The sequence below is a fragment of the Ichthyophthirius multifiliis genome, assembly GCF_000220395.1.
Source record: "Ichthyophthirius multifiliis unplaced genomic scaffold scaff_1120509250848, whole genome shotgun sequence".
Lineage (NCBI taxonomy): Eukaryota > Ciliophora > Oligohymenophorea > Hymenostomatida > Ichthyophthirius > Ichthyophthirius multifiliis.
Genome location: NW_004086441.1, coordinates 153,362 through 174,665, shown reverse-complemented (window position 1 = coordinate 174,665; position 21,304 = coordinate 153,362). Strand labels below are relative to the sequence as shown.

Here is a 21,304-nt window from a genome sequence, read left to right as displayed (position 1 = left end):
TTAATAATCTTTAAATTATGGTAAAATATTATTTGAATATATTATATACATTCATTTTTTTATTTATATAGAAATATAACATATAAAATAAAAAATAATATTAATAGTATGGACATTCTTAATATATATGATAATACAATAAATTAATTGTTTTATTATTAATAATCGTATATTTATTATTTTTTTATATTTCAAAATAATTGAAATTTACCTTATAAATATTGCTTATACAAAATATTCTATAAATAAAAATTAATATAAGAAAAAAATAAAAAGTAAAAAATACATTATTTTTAGCAAATAAATTATTATTATTATTATTATTATTATTATTATTATTATTATTATTTATATATTTATATTATTTATATTATTTATTTTATAATTATTTACTAATTAATTATTTTATAAATCTTTAGAAAATTATTTTTTTTTAAGAAGATTATTAAAAGTATTATTATTTTTATTTTGATTTTATTATGTTTATTATGATTAATTTGAATTATTTATTTTTTATTTAAACAATTAAGTTTATTAATGCGGAGAATCTGTTGTTGAAATATCACTTTATAATTTTTTTTAAATATAATAAAAATTATTTATAAAAATATTTTTATAATTTTACGTATATGCATTTGTAGAAAGATTTTATTTTTATTTTTAAGTTTTTATATTTTAATATTAATTACATGATTATTAATATAATTATTAAATAATTTTAATATTTTCTTCATTAGTTTTAACTTATAATTCTAATTCTTAAATTTTTTCTTTATTTTATATATTTTCCTTTATTTAATAATTTTTATAAATATTTTATTTTTAAATATAAAATAACCCTATAAAGCATTTATTCTTTTTAAGAATATATCTTTAATTTTTAATTAAAATTAATATTTTATTATTCTAAAAAGTTTGTTTTTTTTATAAGGCAGAAACATTTTTTTCCATTTAAGAAATTATGTTTTATATTTTATTTTCTTCTTATATTTCCTACATCTGATTTTCTTTAAATTTTTTATTTTCTATTAATCTGTTTTTCATATTTCCTGAAAATTCTGTCGAAGTTATTAAATCTGTAGGTAATTCGGGAATAATTTAAAGGTTTTTTCTTAATTTATTTCTATAGGGGGTTTTGTTTAAGTGCACATTCCAAAATCACTCTTATGACGCCTTCTTTAGTATAAGTTTTTACCAAAATTAAACATATTGTTAGACTCTTTACTTATTATTTCATCTTCTAAGCAATCTATTATTAATTGTTTTTCTGTTTTGGATTTATTTTGGGCTTCTAATGCTTATTTCGTAGAGTTTCCGTCTATAATTTTATTAATGTATAACATTTTTTGGAAATTTTCCTTTTATTTTTCTTATTAAAGTTATGTTTGGGTATCTACATTTATATTTGAAAAATCCATTTATAAACTTGATTAAGTTCTTCTATGTCCAATTTTTTGTTTTAATTATTATTATGTGAAGCTCATACTTTTTTTAAAAAAATTTTAAGTGATTTATAATTTGGTAATTTAAATTTTTTTTTTGCTTTATTATTTAATTTAAGTTTTTTTTAAATATTAATTTGAAATTTATAAAATAAATAAATATTTTAAAATAATCGTTAATTAGATGGTAAAAGTAATAATAAAATATTTAAAATAAAAGAAATATAAATATATATATAAATAAATATATATATATATATATAATCATATATATATAAATACTTATATATATTGTTTATTATAATATTTTATTTTTATTTTTTTACTATTCTATATAAGTCTTTATTTAATATTATATTTATAAAAAATTATTTTATTCATTATTTATATTTAAAAATATTATATTGATTTATTTTTGAATTTAATTTATTATTTTTTTTAAATATATAATTTTTTTTTATTTATTATTAATATAATACATTTTTTATAAATAATACTATATCTTAAATAAAATTTAATTAAATATTAAGATATTATATAAATTAAAAATATGAGTTAAATCCGAATATAACATTAATAATAATAATTAGATATATTCAATAAACAAAAAAGATAAGATATTATAAAATCATGTCATGATTAATAACAGAAACATAACTAAATATAGTATATATAAAGAAAAGCCTTAACTTTAAATATATTTAGAACATACATCTTAATAAAAATAAATAACATTAAACTTAAAACAATTTTTATTATAACAAATAAATTAAATTTATGATTATTTTCCTAAGTAATATAAAAAAATAAAAAAAATAATTAAAAACTTTAATAAAATAGTTAATATTAGTAAATAAAATTAATCAGAAATTATTTTTCTTAATAAAAAGTGTCAGATTAACTAATAAAATATATATAATAAACATATCCTAAATTATATAAATATACTTAGCCTCATATTATAAAATAAATATAAGCATTAAATGAAATAATAGATAATTCAACAGATTCATTAATACAAAATTCTTTGATAATATTAGAAAATATAAATTAAAATATGAATATTATTAATTTATCAATAAATTATTTTAATAATTAATATTAATTAAAGTCTTAAAATTAAGATTATCCTAAAATAGCTTTAATTGAAATAAAAACGACATAAAATTACGAAGAAGATTTTTAAATTAATGAAAATACTCATTATATAAGAATAAATGTAAAAAAATAATAATAATAATAATAATAATAATAACAATAATATACAAATAAAAATTTAATAGAAATAGATATTGAATAAGGCAATAGTATGAATGATTATTTATTTTTATTTTAAAATATTTGTAAAATAATGCGTTTTTTGAAACCTTAATTAATTATTTTTTCTTATGATTTTTCTTTAAGTTTAAATGAAATAAAGGCAGATATTTTAGGTTTTTTTTGCTAAAATTTAGCTTAAATATGTAATCATCATTTTATTTATGTTGTTCCCTGTCGTAATATTGAAATTTAGGGTGATACTTTTTCACAAGAAAGCTTATATAAAAAAATTTAGGAGGATTTTTATGCCGTTATATTTGGTCTATAAGAGGTTATAAATTATTTAAAGAAATTAAAAAAATCGATTAAAATTAATAATATTTAAAACTTTAGTTTTATTGAGAAAATCGAATAATAGTTATGCAAAAATAATTAAATTTTCAAGCATTTTCTTCATATTAAATAAGCAAGAAGTATCCATAATTTTATAAATTTAGTTAATAATGAACGTCATAATTCTGTAAAGAGTATTTGTTTTTAAAATAATATGATTGATGATATTCCATTAGAAGAAGAAAATAAAGAAGATAGTAAAGTAGACGAAGAATTATAAAAAAAAATAATGCTTAAAAGATATACATAAGCCCTTTTATATAATTGGATTTTCGATATAAGAAAGAACAGAAAGGTTTTTTTAAATATTGAGAATTCTTAAATAATGTTTTATTATACTGAGAAAAGTTAATATATAGTAGATTATACTATGGATAAATAAAAGATTATAATTTATTTTTTCAATGTAAGGAGAAAATAGTCTTTCGAGAACTTTATTTTGGTTTAAAAAAACGATAATTTATTCTAGTGTATTCAAATGTAATTCGAGAAATAAGAAGATGAGATTTTTTTCAAAAAAAACTAATTTTTTAATAGTTCATTATGTTTTTCGGAAAAATTTTTGTTTAAAATTTATGGAGAAGTTTTACTTGAAAAAGACTAAACTTCTTCTTTTTCTGATTTAATTTTTGTTGTATCTAGATTTTCCTTTTATTAGAAGAATAATCAGTCTTTTTTTATTAAAAGTATAAAAATACCCACTATTCCAAGAACAGGGTGCTCTTCTATATCTTTTTTTACAGAAAACGAAAAAATCTATATTTTTGGTGGGATTTCGACTAACGGATTTATATATAATATTATCGAATAAATAAGTATTTTAAATTAGGATTTTTCTGATATTCTTTTATCTAAACCAGTTAATGTATATTCTAAAGATTAGGGAAATTCTAAAATATATAGGCCTTTATTTGGATCATGTATTTTATAAATTTCAAAAGAAGACTACTTTGTGTATTTATTAGGCGGTGAATATTCTAGATAATATGTAAAAGGCTCAAGTAAAAGTGTTTTTTTGTAAAAATTCTGTTTGAAAAGTTTTAAGATTGTGGATATTTTCGAGATTTAGGTAAAAGATATTGAGAAGATTTTATAAATGGAGAATGATTAGGCCTAAAAAAAATGCCTTTAGAAAATTTTTCTTTTGAATAATATTAAAGTGCATTTTTTTTCCTAAAATGTTAATGTTCTTTTAAATGAATAGAGTGGATTTTTTAATATTGCTTTATAAGGGAAGCAAAATGCAGGAATTGAATAGATTTTGGAAAAATTATTGGTTATTTAAGTTAATCCAATAGAGTTTTTTGGATAGAAAAAATAAAATATTGAAGAAAAAAAAAATTGTACGTTCGAAAATTTAAAATATAGAATACTTTTAGAAGACGAGCAATAATAATCATTAAAATTGGCGGATTTTAGGAATTCTAATACTTTTTTTTTAACTTAAATAGCCAATTTCTAAAGTTCTTAGAGTAAATTAGATACAAATATTAAAAAATAGTAATCATAAATACAATTATAATAATAGTCATAAATGTAAATCTCATAACAATCATAAATATAATAATAATAATCATAAATTTAAGAATAATAAATATAATAATAGTAATAAGAACCTTCTTAAATATAATAATTTTAATAATGGTAACTAATAAAATAGTAATAATAATAAGATTATTAATTCTAATAATAATAAACTTAAGAAATAAATAGAAAATAAAACTACCAATATACAAAAGAATACACTTAATTTAATACAATGCATAAAATAATAAAAGAAGAAGGATTAGCTTTTCCTTTATATAAACTAATAACCTAATAAACTACAAAACTAATAAACATAATTGAACTTCAATAGAATAATAATAATAACTAATAAAATTAACAATGCATATAATTAATAAACAAAGGAAAAAGCATCCATATGACATTTTTAGATGAAGATTTTAATTAAATAATATTAACAAATAAATTACCTTTTTTATATTGGAAAATAAATGCAGATTGCCAGTTTTAGTATTTTTATAAAAGTATATCAGAAGAGGAATTTAAGGAAATTTCTTTAGTTTAATAAGATGATTTTTTTTAATAATTTTTTTTGAAAATCTTTATTTTTAAGTTGAGGGTTTCGGCTAAAAACGTAAGCAAATTCTAATTTTAGGTTTTGGAAAATTTACAGTTTATATATAAAGATTATATTAATAGATATATTGTGTGTGATGATGAGTTCATTTATTTAATTAATGGGCATTAAATTAACAAAAACCCGCTTTTTGGAAAACTTTAAGTTTGCGAAAAAATCAATTTAAAAGATAAAAAAGGAGTTGAGATGCCTTCTTGTACTTATTTGGAAAGCGATTCTGTTTAAATTTTTTAGTAAGGAAATTATATTTACTATTTTGGAAAAATATGGAAGGAAAATAAAGAAAATGAAGAATCTTTTGAATGCTATATTGTATAGATTTTCGATAAAAATAATAACATTTGGATCACTTTTGATAATTTTTAAGCTTTTGATAGATTTATGGAAATCGTATTTTTGCCAGGTTAAAAAGAAAATGAAGTTTTTGCATTTTTGAGAAAAAAAAAAATAAAAGATTACCTTTTGTGCAAAAAAATAAGCTTTTTATTCAATTAAAATACATTTGTTGTTGATAATATAGATGGATTTAATGCTGAAATAAAAAAGGAAGATAAAATTATAAGAAATCTGATATATTCGAATACTCTCTATGTTTAAAATTACAGCGAAAATGGATTTTCTTATTCTTCATTTTCATTTGATAATATTTAATGATTTTTTATTTAAAAATAATATAAAAATAATATGCATTCGTATTTTATATATTATTTATATATGCAAATATATAAATATATATATATATATATAAATATATTTATATAAATATATATATTTACATATATATTACCTATTCAGTTTGTTTTATTTATTTTTTTGTATTTTTATTATATAATTAAATTAAATAAATAATTTGTTTTATTCTAGAGTCTTTTTTTTATCATTTTGTTTTTAAAAAAATTCAATAATAAAAAGAATATTAATTAAAGTAATATATATTTATAAATTATATATATATTTATATAATATTTATACATATTTATATATATTTATATATATAACAAAATCACGATCTCTTAAAAATATACGAAAAAATTCATTATTTTCTTTATATATTTTATTATTTTATTAATTTTCTTTTATAAAAAATCAGAAAAATAAATAAAAAATATCCAATATAGATATATTTTTTGTAGTATTTAATTTAATATATTCAAAAGAATTATTATAAATATATATAATTATATTTTTTATATTTTAAAAATATATTTCATACTTTACTTATTTTAATTTTTATTTAAAAAAAATTTTATTAACAAAAAAAAGTTTTTATCAAATTTTTATTTATATATTTTTTTTTAAAAATAATAAAAAAAAAAAAATTCATATTTTAATTTTTTGATAAAAATAAATATTTTTTTTTTTTAATTATTTTATTTTAAAATAATAATAATAATTTATATATATAAATCAATTATTCTCTAATTCATTTTCTCCAAATACTTAAACCCAATCATCATCTTCTACTTACTAATAAAATAAAATAAATAAATAATTAAATATATAAATAAAATAAGTCCAATAATATATATAAATTTACCTAAATAACAACTAATTAATTATTATTATTTTAAATAGCAGTAGATATAGATAGCATACTACCATCAAAATTCCAATTTAATCTCCATGTTGGCCCATCGAATTTCACAAAATCAATAATTCTATTTTCAATATTAACATATTATCTATTATTTTAATCCCATTAAAGTTTAGAAATAATGACAATAGAATCCTTATATTTTTTAATTTTAAATATTAATACAGTAAAAATGAAAATGTTATATACTTCTGAACAACTAGCTATTATATCATATTAATTAGAAGAATCAGGAGACCAGGCAATATCTCTAATCCAATCCCCATGTATTCCTTTAATTTCGTAAATTAAATTTTATTATAATTATCCGTTTTATATATGTAAACTCCAAATTTTTAAACTTTTATCGACACTTCCGGTTATTAATTTTGTTAAATTATTAATTTATCTTTCTACTAAATCAAACTTTATTAATTAATAACAATATATATATGTATATATATATATATATATATATATATATATATATATATATATATATATATATATTTATAATTTACTGTTAAATTTTCATCAGGTTTATAAGGTTCCCAACATAAACAATTTATACCTACTTCATGAGCTTAAAACTAAAAATCTTATAATTATCCATCTTATTGTCTTAATGTTATTATGTATACTTTTCCAGCTAATTTTATTTAAAAAATACTGTTTAATAAGAAAAAAAAAAAAAAAGTAATTTATTTAAAAATTTTATTTATGTTTATATTTATGTTTTTGTAAATTAAATTAAAATAAATATTATATACCTGATGATCCACAAGCTAAGTTAAAACCGCATTCATAAGGTGAGAATTATAAATAATTTATTGACCCTTCATATTCTCTTTTCCATACTGTTTCCCATACTTTTGGTTAATTCTATGTTTATCTTTCTTTATGGATTGCAACCTTTTTTTATTTATTTACTTTTATTATTTTGATTATATAATATACGCTCTTATCATATGAACATGATGCTAATATATTGCCAAAATGAGGGTGAGCCCAATTTATTTTCCAAATAGGTCCTTAATGTCTTTTATATGATTTAATTTAACATATTTTTTTATTTATTTTTTTAATTACATTTTTTAATTGCCAACTACTTTTTTATTATTATCTTTTATATTTTATATGTCAAATATATGAATAAATCCATCGGCAGAACATGTAGCTAATTATTTTCCATAATAATCATATTAAATGTCGTGCTTTTTTTTATTTATTTATTTTATTTTTATTTTTTGCTTACAATCATTCCTTCATGATTTGCTAATATACTTTATTACACTTATTATTCACCAACTTAAGATGATGACTATATTTTTTATATAATTTTAATTATTTATGGTTATATTTATACTTGTTTATATAGCTTCATTGTTGATTTTTTTTTTTTTTTTTTTATTAAAAATAAATTATTATTTTATTATTTATTTATAAATTTAATTTTTATAAATAGATATTTATTTTTTTATTTTAAAATAAGTGATATTTTTATAAATAAAAACGTGTTTACAGATTAAAATAAGATTATTTTTATTTATATTATAATTTACTTTAATTTTATTTTTATTTAATAGATTATTTTATATTTAAGAGAGATAGATTTATAATTTTTTTTAATAATGTCGAATATTTTATTTTTAATTATATATTTTTATAAAATAAGTAAATAAAATAAAAGTTTATAAATATTCTTATTATCATTTTAATTCTTAATTTTAGTATTTTTATATTATTTTATTCATAGTTACCTATATATTTAGTTTTTAAATAATATCAATATTAATATATAATTTACTTAGTTTTGTTTGTTTATAATTTACAAAATATCAAAGTTCTACTATTTATCTTAAATTTTTAAACAGAAAGATTATATTTATTAAAGAAGAAAAATATCTAAATCTTTAATTTAAGGAATTTATAAATATTTATGTTCTAAAATTTCATTATTTAAGTTTTTTTTGTATTCAAAAGTTATACCATAGGTTTTTTTAATTTCAATATTAGAAAATATTGCATTTAATATTTATTAAAATTCATTTTATTTAAATAACTATGTGTTATTAAATATTAATTCACAAATTCCAACAAATACAATTTTTTTTTCATTTTCGTTTGAAATACTTTAAATAAGGGAAAGTTCATTTAGAATAATTTCAATTAATAGATTTTAACTAAAAAAATCTAATTCTTATAAAACTTATAATCCAGAAAATTTTATTATTAAATAACATAAAAAAACAATAAATTTCTTTATAAAAATTGGTTTAGCTCCTCCTTTACATTTAGAAGAAATTTCAAAGTTTTTTTATTTAGAAAGTTCTTAGTATTTATTTAAAATTATGCCTATTACAAAATTTAAAAGTTACATATTTTTCATTTAATTAATGTCAAATAAATTAATAAATGCATAGATTAATTCAAAGAAAAAATGTTATTATTTTATATTAAATAGCTTTTTTATTAAAAAATATAAAATAATATAAAATATATATATTTACTTCTTAAAATAGTTTAAATATGTATTCTTATTTATCAAATAATAGCTTTTAATTTTTATATATGTATAAAGAAATAAATTCTATAAAATAATTATATTAATTTTGTTAATTTTCCCAATTTTAAATATCGAGAAAATAAGAAAAAAGATTCTAATATATTAATTATTCTTAAATATATCCTTATTATTAGACTATTTAAATGTAAATTTTTAAAGGAATTATATATAATTTGTGCGCTTAATTTTCCAGAATATAGTTTAGTTATTGAATTATTTATATTTAAAATTAATTAATATAATTGTAATTATTAATTTTGCTTAAAAAATAAATTATTTAATCTAATGACTATAAAAATATTTAAATTTTTATATTATTATGTTTATTTTTTTTGATTATATTAGAAATTATTTTCTCAAAAATTCCGAAAAGTAAATTATGATAATTTGTAATATTATTTATATCTAAATAAGTAAAAAGCATATTTAAAAATTCTATCATATTTAAATTAATATTTTCAGAGTTTTATAAATAAAGATAAACTTATTATAATAAATATTCACTTTTTTCATAAAATAACTAAGTAAGAACGTCTTCTTGTTTAATTTAAAGAAAATTGCTTAAACAAATAAAAGAAAAAGAAGACAAACATTTATATTAACAATTAAATAAGGAACAAATAAAAATTAAAAATTATTCAATTTCTTATATTGTAAAAACATCTTTAAAAGTAATTATATATTTAATATAATAAATAAATTTTAAAACAATTATTTTTTCTTATAGTAACTATATATTATTATTTACCTTTTTATTTAAAATAAATAAACAATATATAAATATAAATATATATATATATAAATATATATATATATATATATATATTTATATTTAATAACTTATAAAATATTAGGAATTATAATATTTTAATAAAATTTTTTAATAAATTCTCTATGTTATTATGTATTTTATTATATTTATTATTATATCTTTAAAAATTAAATTATTATATTAATTAAAATTATTTCATTTTAATCTTGTAGAGATTAAAAAGCGTTATTTGTATTTATTTTTATTTATTAAAGATTTAATGTAAATATTTAAATTTCTTTCCAAATTTGTTCTTGGAATTTTATTGTAATTTCATAAATTAAATCAAAAATAAGAATTTTTTTCGAGTTTTTTTTATTGCCTTAAAAATTTTCGTTGAAGATTTTGAATTTATTTTCTTCTATAAACCATATTTCATTAAAAAGAACTGAAGTAAAATTAGTAATTATTACTTATTGTATTATTTCATTTAAATTTTAGATAAAAAATGGTTCTAAATCAGGCCATTCGACTAAGTTCTTGAAATTTTTTAGTGATAAAATAGATTTAAGTTAATTTTTTTAGCAATTATTATTATTTTTAATTGATTATATAGTAAAACTCCATATTTCCTACGCGAAATTTTAAATTAGAATAGAGAATTTACCCCTTAAATAATCGCTTTTATTATATATATTAATTGATTTTAGACATTCTCCTTTAATTTGTAAAATTTAAATACTTTAAGTATTATTTAATTACATAATTTATAAAAAAATACAAATCCAAGATTCTAAAAGAGTTGTAATTTATACATTTACTATTTTTTTTTGAGAAAAATGTATTATTTGGAATATTTCGAGTATTTTTTTAATTATTTTTATATTTTCTAATTTTAAGAGATTTTCTTAAATAACAATTATTAATTTTTCTTATATTTTTTGAGAAAAAACATATATTTAATCTTCTTCCATAAATAGACCTTTTTTTGAAATACTTAAAATTAAAGATATGATTTTTTCGGAATTATTTTCAATTTATTAAATAGGAAAATCTTAAAAAAAATCATATTTTTCTTCTACTTATGATAATAATAATAATACGATAGATTTTTTTAAATATTTCTATATTTTAGGTTCTTATATATTTATATATATATCAATCATATTATATTTTATTTCATATATTTATTCCTAGTAGTTTCTTTTTATATATTCGTCTAAATTTATATATTCTTTTGTCCAATAATAATATTAAATAGATGCTAATAAACGAGTTTCTGGTGTATTTTGGGTATTAGATATTGCATTAAATAATAAATTAGGATAAGATTAAGTCTCTTTTAATTCTAGGAGCATTTCTTCTCCTTGCTTGTTTGTTTGACCTTATTAACAATATATTAAGGCGGTATTTAATTTTCTTATTAATGATGTATTTATGAACATTTTTTATATTAATTTTTTTTAGCAAAAAAATAATTATATATATATATATATTTAATCTAGATATATTTTCTTGTGTTTTTTTTTTTTTTTTTTTTTTTTTTTTTTAATTTTTTTTTTTTTTTTTTAAAAAATTTCTTTTTTTTTTTTATTCTTTAAATTATATATATAAAGAAATAAAAACTATTGATTTTTTCAATTAATTAAAAAAAAATATCTTTTTTTTTCGTTATTTAAGAATTTAAGTTTATAAATAAAAAATGAATAAAATTCATCTATTATTAATAATATTTATACAAAAATCACATTTTTAAAACATAGATGAAGAAGTAACATTTTCAGTTTAAATAACCGATTTTTTTTCCTCAAGAATGGATATTCTCCAGTATTTATTTAATAATTAACTTTTTAATAAAAACTAATAAGAAATCCAATAATGTGAATCTTCAAACTAATAACTTAAAATACCCGAATATTATGATTTCCGTACTGAATTTCCTCAATGTGTAAAACAAGTGATACAACTAAGGACTTCTAGGTGTAGTTTTGCTTATATATATTCTGCTTTTTCGACTATCGAAGATCGTTAATGTAAATAAACTTTCTAGAAATAAGATTTAAGTTATTAAGAATACACCGGATGTGGAAGAGATAAATACTGTAAAGGAGGTGCAGTAAGTGATATATTTAATATGGGGTAAAAAGAAGGGTTTATATATAAGGAATGTTTAGGGTAATGTGATTAGGTATAGAAATGTAAAAGGTTCAAAATAAACGGATAATGTCAATTAAATGGAATTTTAAATATTAAAAAAGAAATTTTTAAAAATGGACCTGTAGTTTGCATAATGAAGGTTTTTTAAGATTTTTTAAGTTATAAAGATGGAGTTTTTAAACAAATGAGTACTTCATAATTAATGAAAGGACTTTAGGCTATTAAAGTTATAGGATGGGGAATTTGGTATAAGGGATTAGAATATTGGATTGTGGAAAATTCGTTTGGGGAGGATTGGGGGATATAAGGTGTAGCTTTTGTCGAGATTTCGGTTTTGGAAAAATCATGTATTGCACCAGAGTTATTTAAGGAATAAAGGAAATAATTTAAAATTAGTAAAAAAAAATAATTTTTTTTTTAATTTTTTTTTTTTTTTAAGTATAGAATTATTAATGATGAATTATGAGAATTTTCTATTTTTATATAAATATATATGTTATAAACCTTTATTTTTATTATAATTTTTTTATCTTAATAAAGTTAAAGATATGTCATTTATAATGGCATCTAATTATATTACATTATTCTTTAAAAAGTAAGGCATTTATTGCCAAAAAAGTTATCTAAAAATCCAAAAATTTTATTTTAATTGACTCTAGGTGCTATTATGAAAATCAATTGATTGACGAATTATTAAATTTCAAGAGAATATAGTTCCCTTTTCTCTATTTAGTTTTGGTAATATACTATATATATAATTCTTTTAAAAGTATCTATGTGAACTCCAAAAGTTCTGTTTTTTTTTTCTTCAAAAATTTACATTTTTCATAAAAAAGACTTTTGTTGAATTTTAAAAGTTTTTCAACACTTATACAAATTTCGAAAAATATTTTTTTGAAAAAAAATTCTAAAGTTTAATCACCTTTTTCGGCATTTTTTAATTTGTATTTCGAAATAGACTAAATCAAGTTTATGTAGATTAATAAAATACTACACATATAAATTTTAGTCTTAAAATAAATATTTGAAAAGGAGAAAATCATAATTTTTATATAATTTAAAGACTATATTTAGGATTTTTGTAAAAATAATTTTCTCTTGGTTCTATCAAATAAATCAAATAGGTTATTATTAAGGAAAAAAAAATAGAGTTTTTCAAAAGTTTAGTCAGTAAAAATGCATTTTTATAAGTATATTTTTATAAATAAAATGGATACTGATGATTATTTAGTTTACAATTTAATTAAAAATACTTATCACGATCACTTTTGAAATATCTTCGTATTGTTTTTTATAAAATTAGGATTTCTTGAACATATTTAAAATCATTTTACCTTATTTTATGCCATAGAATTGAATCTGTGGCTTTTTATGATTTTGTTTGCAAAAGGAGAATTGTAGAGAGGAGGTAATATAAATGAGAAAATTCTAATTATAGAGTTTTATAAATATTTGAAATTTATAATATAAATATAATATATATATATATATATATATATATATATAAATATTAAAAAATATATTTTTTTTCAGTTTTTTTTAATTAAATATCTTTTAAATTTTATCGTAAATATGATTATTTTTAAAGTTTTATAGTTTTGTTTCATATAATTAATATGATTTTTAACTTTTAATCATTTAATTTTAAATAGAATTATTTTTCTTTTTTCTAAATTTATTAAATTTAGATTTTTTTCCTTTAACATATTTAAAGAAAATTTTCTAATTTTTTATGATTTTTTTGTTTTTCAAATAAATTTATTTAATATTCTTTATTTTTTTAAATAAATTTTACTATATTATATAATTTTATTTAAAAAATTATATATGAATTTTTTTATTTCTCTTATATAAATTATATTAATTTTTTTTTTTTTAAATATTAGTTTTATTTTATTTTTTTATTAAATTTTCATTTTTGACTTTGTAGAAAATCATTTTTATAAAAACTCAGGCTTTTTTATGTATTTTAAACTAATTCTTGTCTATTAATATTACACAAAGCCATATTTACTTAAAAAGATTTTTTTAAAAGATATATTTTTAGCAAAAAATTCAATAAATTTTAATATTCTTATAAATTTTCATTAAATCATTAAATTTTTATTTTTTTTCAAATATTCATTAGTATATTATTTTGAAATATTTAAATAGAACGATATTTGCTTTTTTTGATTTTCTTAAAAAGATCATGACTTTTATATTTATATAGTGTAATCTTTTTATGTATTTTTTGAAAGCAATATTTTATTATTTATTTCTTCTTTTTATTATATTCAGGTATATAAAAATTTATTTAATTATTTTATTTCTTTATTAATATAAAGATTATGTTTTCATTTATAAACTTATAAATTTTAAATATAATTTAGATTTTTATTTAAAAAAAAAAAGAAAAAAAATTATTTTGTTATAAAAAAAAAAAAAAAAAGATTTTTTTTGTTATAAAAAAAAAAATTAATTTTTTTGTTTTTTTGTTATAAAAAAAAAAATTGCTTTTTTTTTTAATAAAAATATTTGATTTAATAATGACTAATATTTTTATTTTTTTATTTAATATATAAATAATATTATATAATTAATAAAAATACATATTTTTTTTTATTATTATGTCATTATAAAAAATAAATCTACTTTTTTTTTTTTTTTTCAAAAAAAATAATAATATAATTATCCTTATATAAAACATCAAAAAATATAAAAAATTTCACATCAAATATATTTATAAATTAGAAAACCCAAAAGAAGCTTCGGATGGATCCTAAGTTTCCAAAGTAGACCCAACAGCTATAGTCAGGAAATCTTTATTATGTGGAAATACAGCTTCTACAACTATCCCAATTTAATATTCAGGAAAAGAATTTCCACATAAATTACTTTAGTTTTCCTAATTAACTTTCGAAAGATCATATTTTTACACCCAAACATATTCTAATAAACTACTATCTGATAAATGTGAATTAACTTTAACAAATCCGGACTCCCCAAGCCATTAATCTAAAAAATGGTATTAGGCTGTAATTCTTACGGTAGTATGTTCAGGAAGATCATTAAATGTTTTTTTTACTTCTCCTTTTGCAAAATTTTTGTAACCTCCTAACATATATATACCATCGCACATATATGAAGAATTATCAGTCCAACCTTTTAATTCTTCTATAGGATTAATTATGTCCTATAAGTATAATTTCCATTATTTTTAATCATCACGGTATATTAATTAATCTTCTATTATTAGTTAGTCTAGTTTTAAATTTGATTTGATTTATGTGATGTTTTCGTCTTATTCGAAAATGGGATTTTGGGCATAGAAAATAGTGAATATTCCTGTATTTGATTTTAAGGATAATTTAACATTTTTTTCCTCGTTTTGGTAAAATTAAAGCTCACTATCTTATTCGGATGATTTGGGCTTTATTTAAATACCGTTTACTGATATTTGCTTTACTTATTGAATTGGTTAGGTGGATTAAGTAATGTGATATAGTGTATAACATATTAAAAATAATCTTATTTTTTACATTTTTTTTATAATTACACGTTTTTAAATTAATTTTTTTTTTTTTTAATTTTTATTATTATTATATACAAAATATTTTAGTTAAAAATAACAAAAATGAGAAATAAAACATAATTAATAACAAAAAATTTATTTTTATGTAAAATATTTATTATTAAATTAAATAAATTAAAGGACATAAACTTAATTGGGGGGGGGAGAATAAAATAAATGAAGAGAAGAAGAACTTATAATGCAATTTTAAATAAAACACATAAAGAAATTTTAGTAATAAAAATACTTAATAGTTAAACAAATAATATATTAATTTCATTTTAGATAATTAAAATAAGAATATAATCCGAGAAATAAAGAAATATATAAAAATAGAAAAATACATTAAATCCTTTGATAACAAAAAAACAGAGAGAGTTAAAACAAATACAAAAAGTTAATCGAAATAACAATTTTAGAAAAGTATATATAATACATCAAAATAAAATAATACTCTTTTTAATTTTAATAGCAGTATTAGTATTAATAATAGCTTTATTTTAAATTATAATTAATATATAATAGTAAAATTAGTTCGAATTATTATAAAATTATAAAAATAGAATTAATTTATAAACTAATAAAATATAGATTTATATAAAACTAAATTTTTCTGGAATTCAAATATTAAAATATTAAAATAGTAAATTAATTTAAAAAAATAAAGATTAAGAAATTAATATATTTATTGTAAATATTTTTTTGTAAAATAAATAAACTACTGTATATTAGAAAATAAAATAATTTTGAAAAGATTAAATTCTACTTAATTGTAAACTATTAGATTAAAAAATTAAAAATTATAAGAAAGAATAATATATAAATATCTTTTTTGTTTATATAAATCTATATTTGATGATTTATTTTTATAAAAAAATAAATTAAATTTGATATTTTTATATAAATATTCTTTTTATTCTTATATTTTTGTATTATTATATAATAAATCTTTATTTAAATAATAAAATTAAATATGAAAATTACCAAAAAATAATATTATTAAATTTAAATAAATATAAGACTATTTTAACAAATTAAATAAAAAAATAAAAATTTAATATAAAATTATATTTTTACGTATAAAAAATTGAAAAAGATACAAAAAAAAAGTTAGTAAACTTATAAAATAATGCATATATTTTACGAATTATTAAACTTAAAATATAATTAAATCTCTAAGAGATATATCAAAATAAATTATTTATAACTAAATAATAGATAATACATTAAATTAGGGATCAATAATATGAATATTCATTCGAAAATTCGTAAGAAAATTAATAAAATAACATAAACTAATTAATAAATTAAAAGATTAACTATAAAATCAAATACATAATTATAATAGGCTTTAGAAAAAAAAAAATATATAATTATTAAAATTAAAGAAGGAATAAAGAAAATATGCGCTAGTTTTAATTGAAATTAAATATTTAAATTAAATTAAATATTTTTTTTTAATTAAATGAAAAAATATATTAATATATAAAATGAATTCTAAATATATAATAAGCTTTAAAGAACAGAAAATTAAATAAAGAAATTTTGTCGAAAAAAATATTAAGTTTTAATGGAATAAACTAAACATAATAATTATACTTTTCAAAATAATCGATTTTTTTTTAAAAATATATAATAATAATAAGAATATTTTTTAGTTCAAAAATATAAAATAAGCTTTATTATTATTCATATTAAATTTATAAAATTTTAAATAGTAAATGAAATGAAATATTTATAAGAAATTATAATTAATTTAAAAGAAGAAAATAAAAATTTAAATAAATTTGGTTAATGTGTCTCTTAAATTATGATTTAATGTTATTCGGATTAATATTTTTTTAAATAAATAACCTAAATAGAAGTAATAATATTTCGAGGTTTTAAAAATGTTAATTAATAATTTCAACTTTCGATTTTTTGAGGATTTCGAAGGGGGGGGGGGACGAAAAATTGATTTATATTAAAATTAACAGAAAAAAATTCTTTGAAAAACTTAAGATCGTTTTGAATTTTAAAAATGTTGATTTTTTTAAGAATTTCGATATATAATTTTTAATTTATGAAAACAATAAAATATATATATATAAATTTTAATTATATATACTTTACTTTTTAATGTAGTTTTTCTATTTTTTCTATAATATTATATTTTAAGAAAAATTTATTTGAATATCAAAAAAATGCAATTTTTTTCATTTTTTTTTTTCCTCTATATATTTTTGTAAATTGAGCTTTTTTAAAAAAAAATCAGTAAAAAGCAAAAAACTATAATTAAAATTTTTAATAATTATATTAAAAAAGACTAATAAATAAAATTTAATTTATATTTGTACATATAAAAAAAAAACATATAAACATATATTTTTTTGGTTAAATTAATGGATGAAGATTTATATAATTATTTGAGATTCAACAGATTATCTACATCTTAAGAAAAGTTAACTTTTTATGATAGAAAAATATAATAGGAAAGGAAAAGAGCAAATACTTTACAAAGTAAATTAAGATAAGTATGTTAAAAATAATTAATAGATTTTTCCGATATCCATTAAAATTAATATCCAATAATTAAAAACAATATAATACAAGAAAGAAACAATTTTATAATATAAAAACCTTTAAAAAAGATAATACATTATTTAATCTTTAATAGAAATAAACAAAATTCAACATTCAAAATATAAAAAAAGTAAGTGATTATAATTAATTGTATATTAAAAGATTCAAGAGAAATTAATTAAATGATAAATTATAAAATTAATAATATTTAAAAGATGAGAATTTTTTTTATAATAAATTATTATAGAATAAACATAAAAATATAAAATAAATTGTTTAAAAAATTGAATATTGTGGTCCTATTATAAAATATGAAAAGTTTATTTTTATTATTACTTTTTATATATTTATTTTTATTATCTTAGAAATCTAAAAGTTAGTAAACAAAGAATTCCTATTTTTTTAAAATAAATATTTGACGAAAGGAATTTAATTAAAACTTCGTGATTGTACTACTTATTTTTTATATATAATTAAATGAAAATAATAAACTTAATTTTAAAATTTTAAATTAAAAAGCTCCAAAGATTATTATTAGTTTAATTATTAATATAAATAAATAAATTTTATATCAAAAATGAAGCGAAAAATAATTAACTGAATTAAAAAAAAAATAAAAAATAAGAATTAAAAAATTTATAAATATAAATAAATTAACACATTGTTTTTTGTTTATTTATTTAATTAACAAAAAATATATTTCTACTTTTTTTAAAAAAAAAAGAAAAAAAAAAAGAATGGGACAAGAATGCTCTACAGCATGTTGTTAAGCAAATAATCAAGCAGAAATAAAAACCGAATAAGATATAGAAAATGATGGAGGTACAGCAGTTTTATATTAAGATCCAAAATAATAAGAATAAATTTAAAACAATAGTAAAAAATAAATAATTTAATAAAAAAATAAAAACTATGAAAAAAATAATTATGAAAACGAAGATAGCAGTAATAATAGTTTGTATTTTAAATATTAATTTAATGATACATAATCTTAAAATAAATATGAAGATGAAAAAAATTAATAAAATGTATATATAGAAACTATAACATTTCAACCTACTTAAATAACTGAAGAAAATAAACAAGTAAATATTAAGGATGAAAAATTAGAAAAAGGAGAAAATGATAAAGATGCTAAAAAATAAATTTTAAATATAAATAATTAAGAAAATAAAATGAAAGATTATTAAATATAAGAAAATTAATTGTAATAATAATAATAATAATAATAATAATAATAATAATAATAATTATAACAATCATAATAATCATAATAATTATAACAATCATAATAATCATAATAATCATAATTATAAATATAATTATAATAATATAATAATAACGATAGTTAAATATTAACTGTAATTACTAACTAAAATTTAAAAAGAGAGTATCGATAAGCTTATTAGTTTAAAAGTGGAGCTATTTATTCTGGCGAATGGATAGGTATTTTTTGTTTTTAAATTTTATTTTAATTTATGTATTTTTTATTTATAGATAATCAAAGAGATGGATTTGGAATTCAAACATGGGCTGACGGAGCTAGATATGAAGGTTTATATATTATAAAAAAAAAAAAATCTTTATTTATTATATTTTTTATTACAGGTGAATGGAAAGAAAATAAAGCTAATGGTAAAGGAAAATTTTGGCATGTTGATGGCGATATTTTCGAAGGATAATGGTTTGATGATAAGGCTAATGGATATGGAACTTATATACATGTTAATGGTGCTACTTATGAAGGTTTTTATTTAAAAAAATAAAATCTATTATTTAAATAAATAATATAAAGGTGAATGGAAAGATGATCTTTAACATGGTTATGGAGTTGAAATATGGGCTGATGGATCTAAATATGAAGGTTATTATAAGGATGGGAAAAAAATGGGAATGGTACTTATATTTGGAGTGATTCTTCTAAATATGTTGGAAATTGGGAAGATAATAGGTATTTTTTATTTCATTTTCTGTTTATTTTTTTTATTTTTTTAAGAATATCTGGTTATGGTTCTTATACATGGTTAGATGGAAGAAAATATGAAGTTTTTTATTTTTTTTTTTGAAAAAAAAATATATAATTTAAATAGGTTTTTATATTTTTTATATATAGGGAAATTGGCTAAATAATAATATGCATGGAAAAGGCTTTTATACTTGGAAAGATGGAAGAAAATATGAGGGGGAATATTAATATGATAAAAAACATGGTTTTGGTATTTATTCGTGGGCTGATGGAAGAAAATATGAAGGCTTTTGGGCTTATGGAAGGTTTTTTTATTTTAAATAGTAGTTTTTTATTTTATATATTATATAAGATAACACGGAAAAGGTAAATACATTCTACCAGATGGATCTATTAAAATAGGTCTTTGGGAAGATAGTAAAAGAGTTAAATGGCTTGAAAATGAAACTGATTTAGATATAAAGTAATTATGTTAATAGAGTAATATTATATAATAAGAAATTAAAATTAAATAATAATAATGAAAATTAAATAAATGAATATATATGTGTTTTTATTATATTTTATTTTAAAACTTAATTATAATATAAAAATAGGCGGTATTAAGATTTTTTTTTTTTTTTTTTTTTATGATTAAGTTTTCAAAAAAATAATTACATAAAAAATAAATAAATTAGCTGTTTATATAACGTTAAAAATATTTTATAGATAAAATTTAAATTAATTAATGTTTTTTTATTTTAATAAATATATTAAAATTAATAATACGAAAATATTTTATATAATAAATATTTTTTAATCAATATATTATTTAAAATATAGTTGAATTAAATAAAAATTGATGTATTAATAATTATAAGTTCTAATATATAAATTAAAGATTAAATTTTTTTTTATATTCTTGTTATTTTTAATAAATTCTTAAATAATTTTTTTTT

The 21,304-nt window shown here is 16.0% G+C and overlaps 3 protein-coding genes across 3 annotated transcripts, besides 42 other annotated features; 1 reads left to right on the top strand and 2 right to left on the bottom strand. All coding sequences in view use genetic code 6, as the record gives it.

The window, feature by feature from the left end:
* Nucleotides 1-304: 304 nt before the first annotated feature.
* Nucleotides 305-390: a microsatellite.
* Nucleotides 308-404: a microsatellite.
* A 50-nt stretch (nucleotides 405-454) lies between these two features.
* Nucleotides 455-494: a microsatellite.
* A 198-nt stretch (nucleotides 495-692) lies between these two features.
* Nucleotides 693-725: a microsatellite.
* A 40-nt stretch (nucleotides 726-765) lies between these two features.
* Nucleotides 766-807: a microsatellite.
* Nucleotides 767-806: a microsatellite.
* Nucleotides 808-1,630: 823 nt separating the features above from the next.
* Nucleotides 1,631-1,687: a microsatellite.
* Nucleotides 1,663-1,723: a microsatellite.
* Nucleotides 1,665-1,733: a microsatellite.
* Nucleotides 1,665-1,734: a microsatellite.
* A 49-nt stretch (nucleotides 1,735-1,783) lies between these two features.
* Nucleotides 1,784-1,856: a microsatellite.
* Nucleotides 1,857-1,862: 6 nt separating this feature from the next.
* Nucleotides 1,863-1,911: a microsatellite.
* Nucleotides 1,872-1,928: a microsatellite.
* A 740-nt stretch (nucleotides 1,929-2,668) lies between these two features.
* Nucleotides 2,669-2,705: a microsatellite.
* Nucleotides 2,706-4,597: 1,892 nt separating this feature from the next.
* Nucleotides 4,598-4,690: a microsatellite.
* Nucleotides 4,614-4,689: a microsatellite.
* Nucleotides 4,650-4,707: a microsatellite.
* Nucleotides 4,662-4,700: a microsatellite.
* Nucleotides 4,708-4,897: 190 nt separating the features above from the next.
* Nucleotides 4,898-4,940: a microsatellite.
* Nucleotides 4,941-5,936: 996 nt separating this feature from the next.
* Nucleotides 5,937-6,022: a microsatellite.
* Nucleotides 5,957-6,022: a microsatellite.
* A 144-nt stretch (nucleotides 6,023-6,166) lies between these two features.
* Nucleotides 6,167-6,234: a microsatellite.
* Nucleotides 6,167-6,235: a microsatellite.
* Nucleotides 6,236-6,466: 231 nt separating this feature from the next.
* Nucleotides 6,467-6,498: a microsatellite.
* A 277-nt stretch (nucleotides 6,499-6,775) lies between these two features.
* IMG5_101500 (WD repeat protein) lies at nucleotides 6,776-10,618 on the bottom strand (the record flags this gene model as incomplete). Its single annotated transcript, XM_004035274.1, has 5 exons — nucleotides 6,776-6,967; nucleotides 7,022-7,237; nucleotides 7,333-7,460; nucleotides 7,582-7,850; nucleotides 10,602-10,618. Coding segments are annotated over 5 exons (822 nt in total), but the record flags the coding sequence as incomplete, so codon positions are not given.
* Nucleotides 7,256-7,326: a microsatellite.
* Nucleotides 10,150-10,209: a microsatellite.
* A 1,030-nt stretch (nucleotides 10,619-11,648) lies between the features above and the next one.
* Nucleotides 11,649-11,698: a microsatellite.
* Nucleotides 11,699-12,691: 993 nt separating this feature from the next.
* Nucleotides 12,692-12,716: a microsatellite.
* A 155-nt stretch (nucleotides 12,717-12,871) lies between these two features.
* Nucleotides 12,872-13,563, bottom strand: IMG5_101490 (hypothetical protein). Its single transcript, XM_004035273.1, has one exon. It carries the CDS (start codon nucleotides 13,326-13,328, stop codon nucleotides 12,960-12,962), a length of 369 nt encoding a protein of 122 aa, XP_004035321.1. The 5' UTR covers nucleotides 13,329-13,563; the 3' UTR covers nucleotides 12,872-12,959.
* A 182-nt stretch (nucleotides 13,564-13,745) lies between these two features.
* Nucleotides 13,746-13,796: a microsatellite.
* A 213-nt stretch (nucleotides 13,797-14,009) lies between these two features.
* Nucleotides 14,010-14,078: a microsatellite.
* A 580-nt stretch (nucleotides 14,079-14,658) lies between these two features.
* Nucleotides 14,659-14,742: a microsatellite.
* Nucleotides 14,705-14,756: a microsatellite.
* Nucleotides 14,720-14,788: a microsatellite.
* Nucleotides 14,789-16,382: 1,594 nt separating this feature from the next.
* Nucleotides 16,383-16,445: a microsatellite.
* An 810-nt stretch (nucleotides 16,446-17,255) lies between these two features.
* Nucleotides 17,256-17,291: a microsatellite.
* Nucleotides 17,292-18,719: 1,428 nt separating this feature from the next.
* Nucleotides 18,720-18,760: a microsatellite.
* Nucleotides 18,761-18,999: 239 nt separating this feature from the next.
* Nucleotides 19,000-19,036: a microsatellite.
* A 77-nt stretch (nucleotides 19,037-19,113) lies between these two features.
* Nucleotides 19,114-19,138: a microsatellite.
* A 437-nt stretch (nucleotides 19,139-19,575) lies between these two features.
* Nucleotides 19,576-20,999, top strand: IMG5_101480 (hypothetical protein; the record flags this gene model as incomplete). The annotated part of the gene is made up of 7 exons (XM_004035272.1): nucleotides 19,576-19,846; nucleotides 19,898-19,954; nucleotides 20,009-20,146; nucleotides 20,196-20,351; nucleotides 20,397-20,445; nucleotides 20,514-20,671; nucleotides 20,719-20,999. 7 exons carry the CDS (start codon nucleotides 19,576-19,578, stop codon nucleotides 20,997-20,999), a joined length of 1,110 nt encoding a protein of 369 aa, XP_004035320.1.
* Nucleotides 19,609-19,742: a microsatellite.
* Nucleotides 20,852-20,901: a microsatellite.
* Nucleotides 20,857-20,908: a microsatellite.
* A 138-nt stretch (nucleotides 21,000-21,137) lies between the features above and the next one.
* Nucleotides 21,138-21,187: a microsatellite.
* Nucleotides 21,188-21,304: the final 117 nt, after the last annotated feature.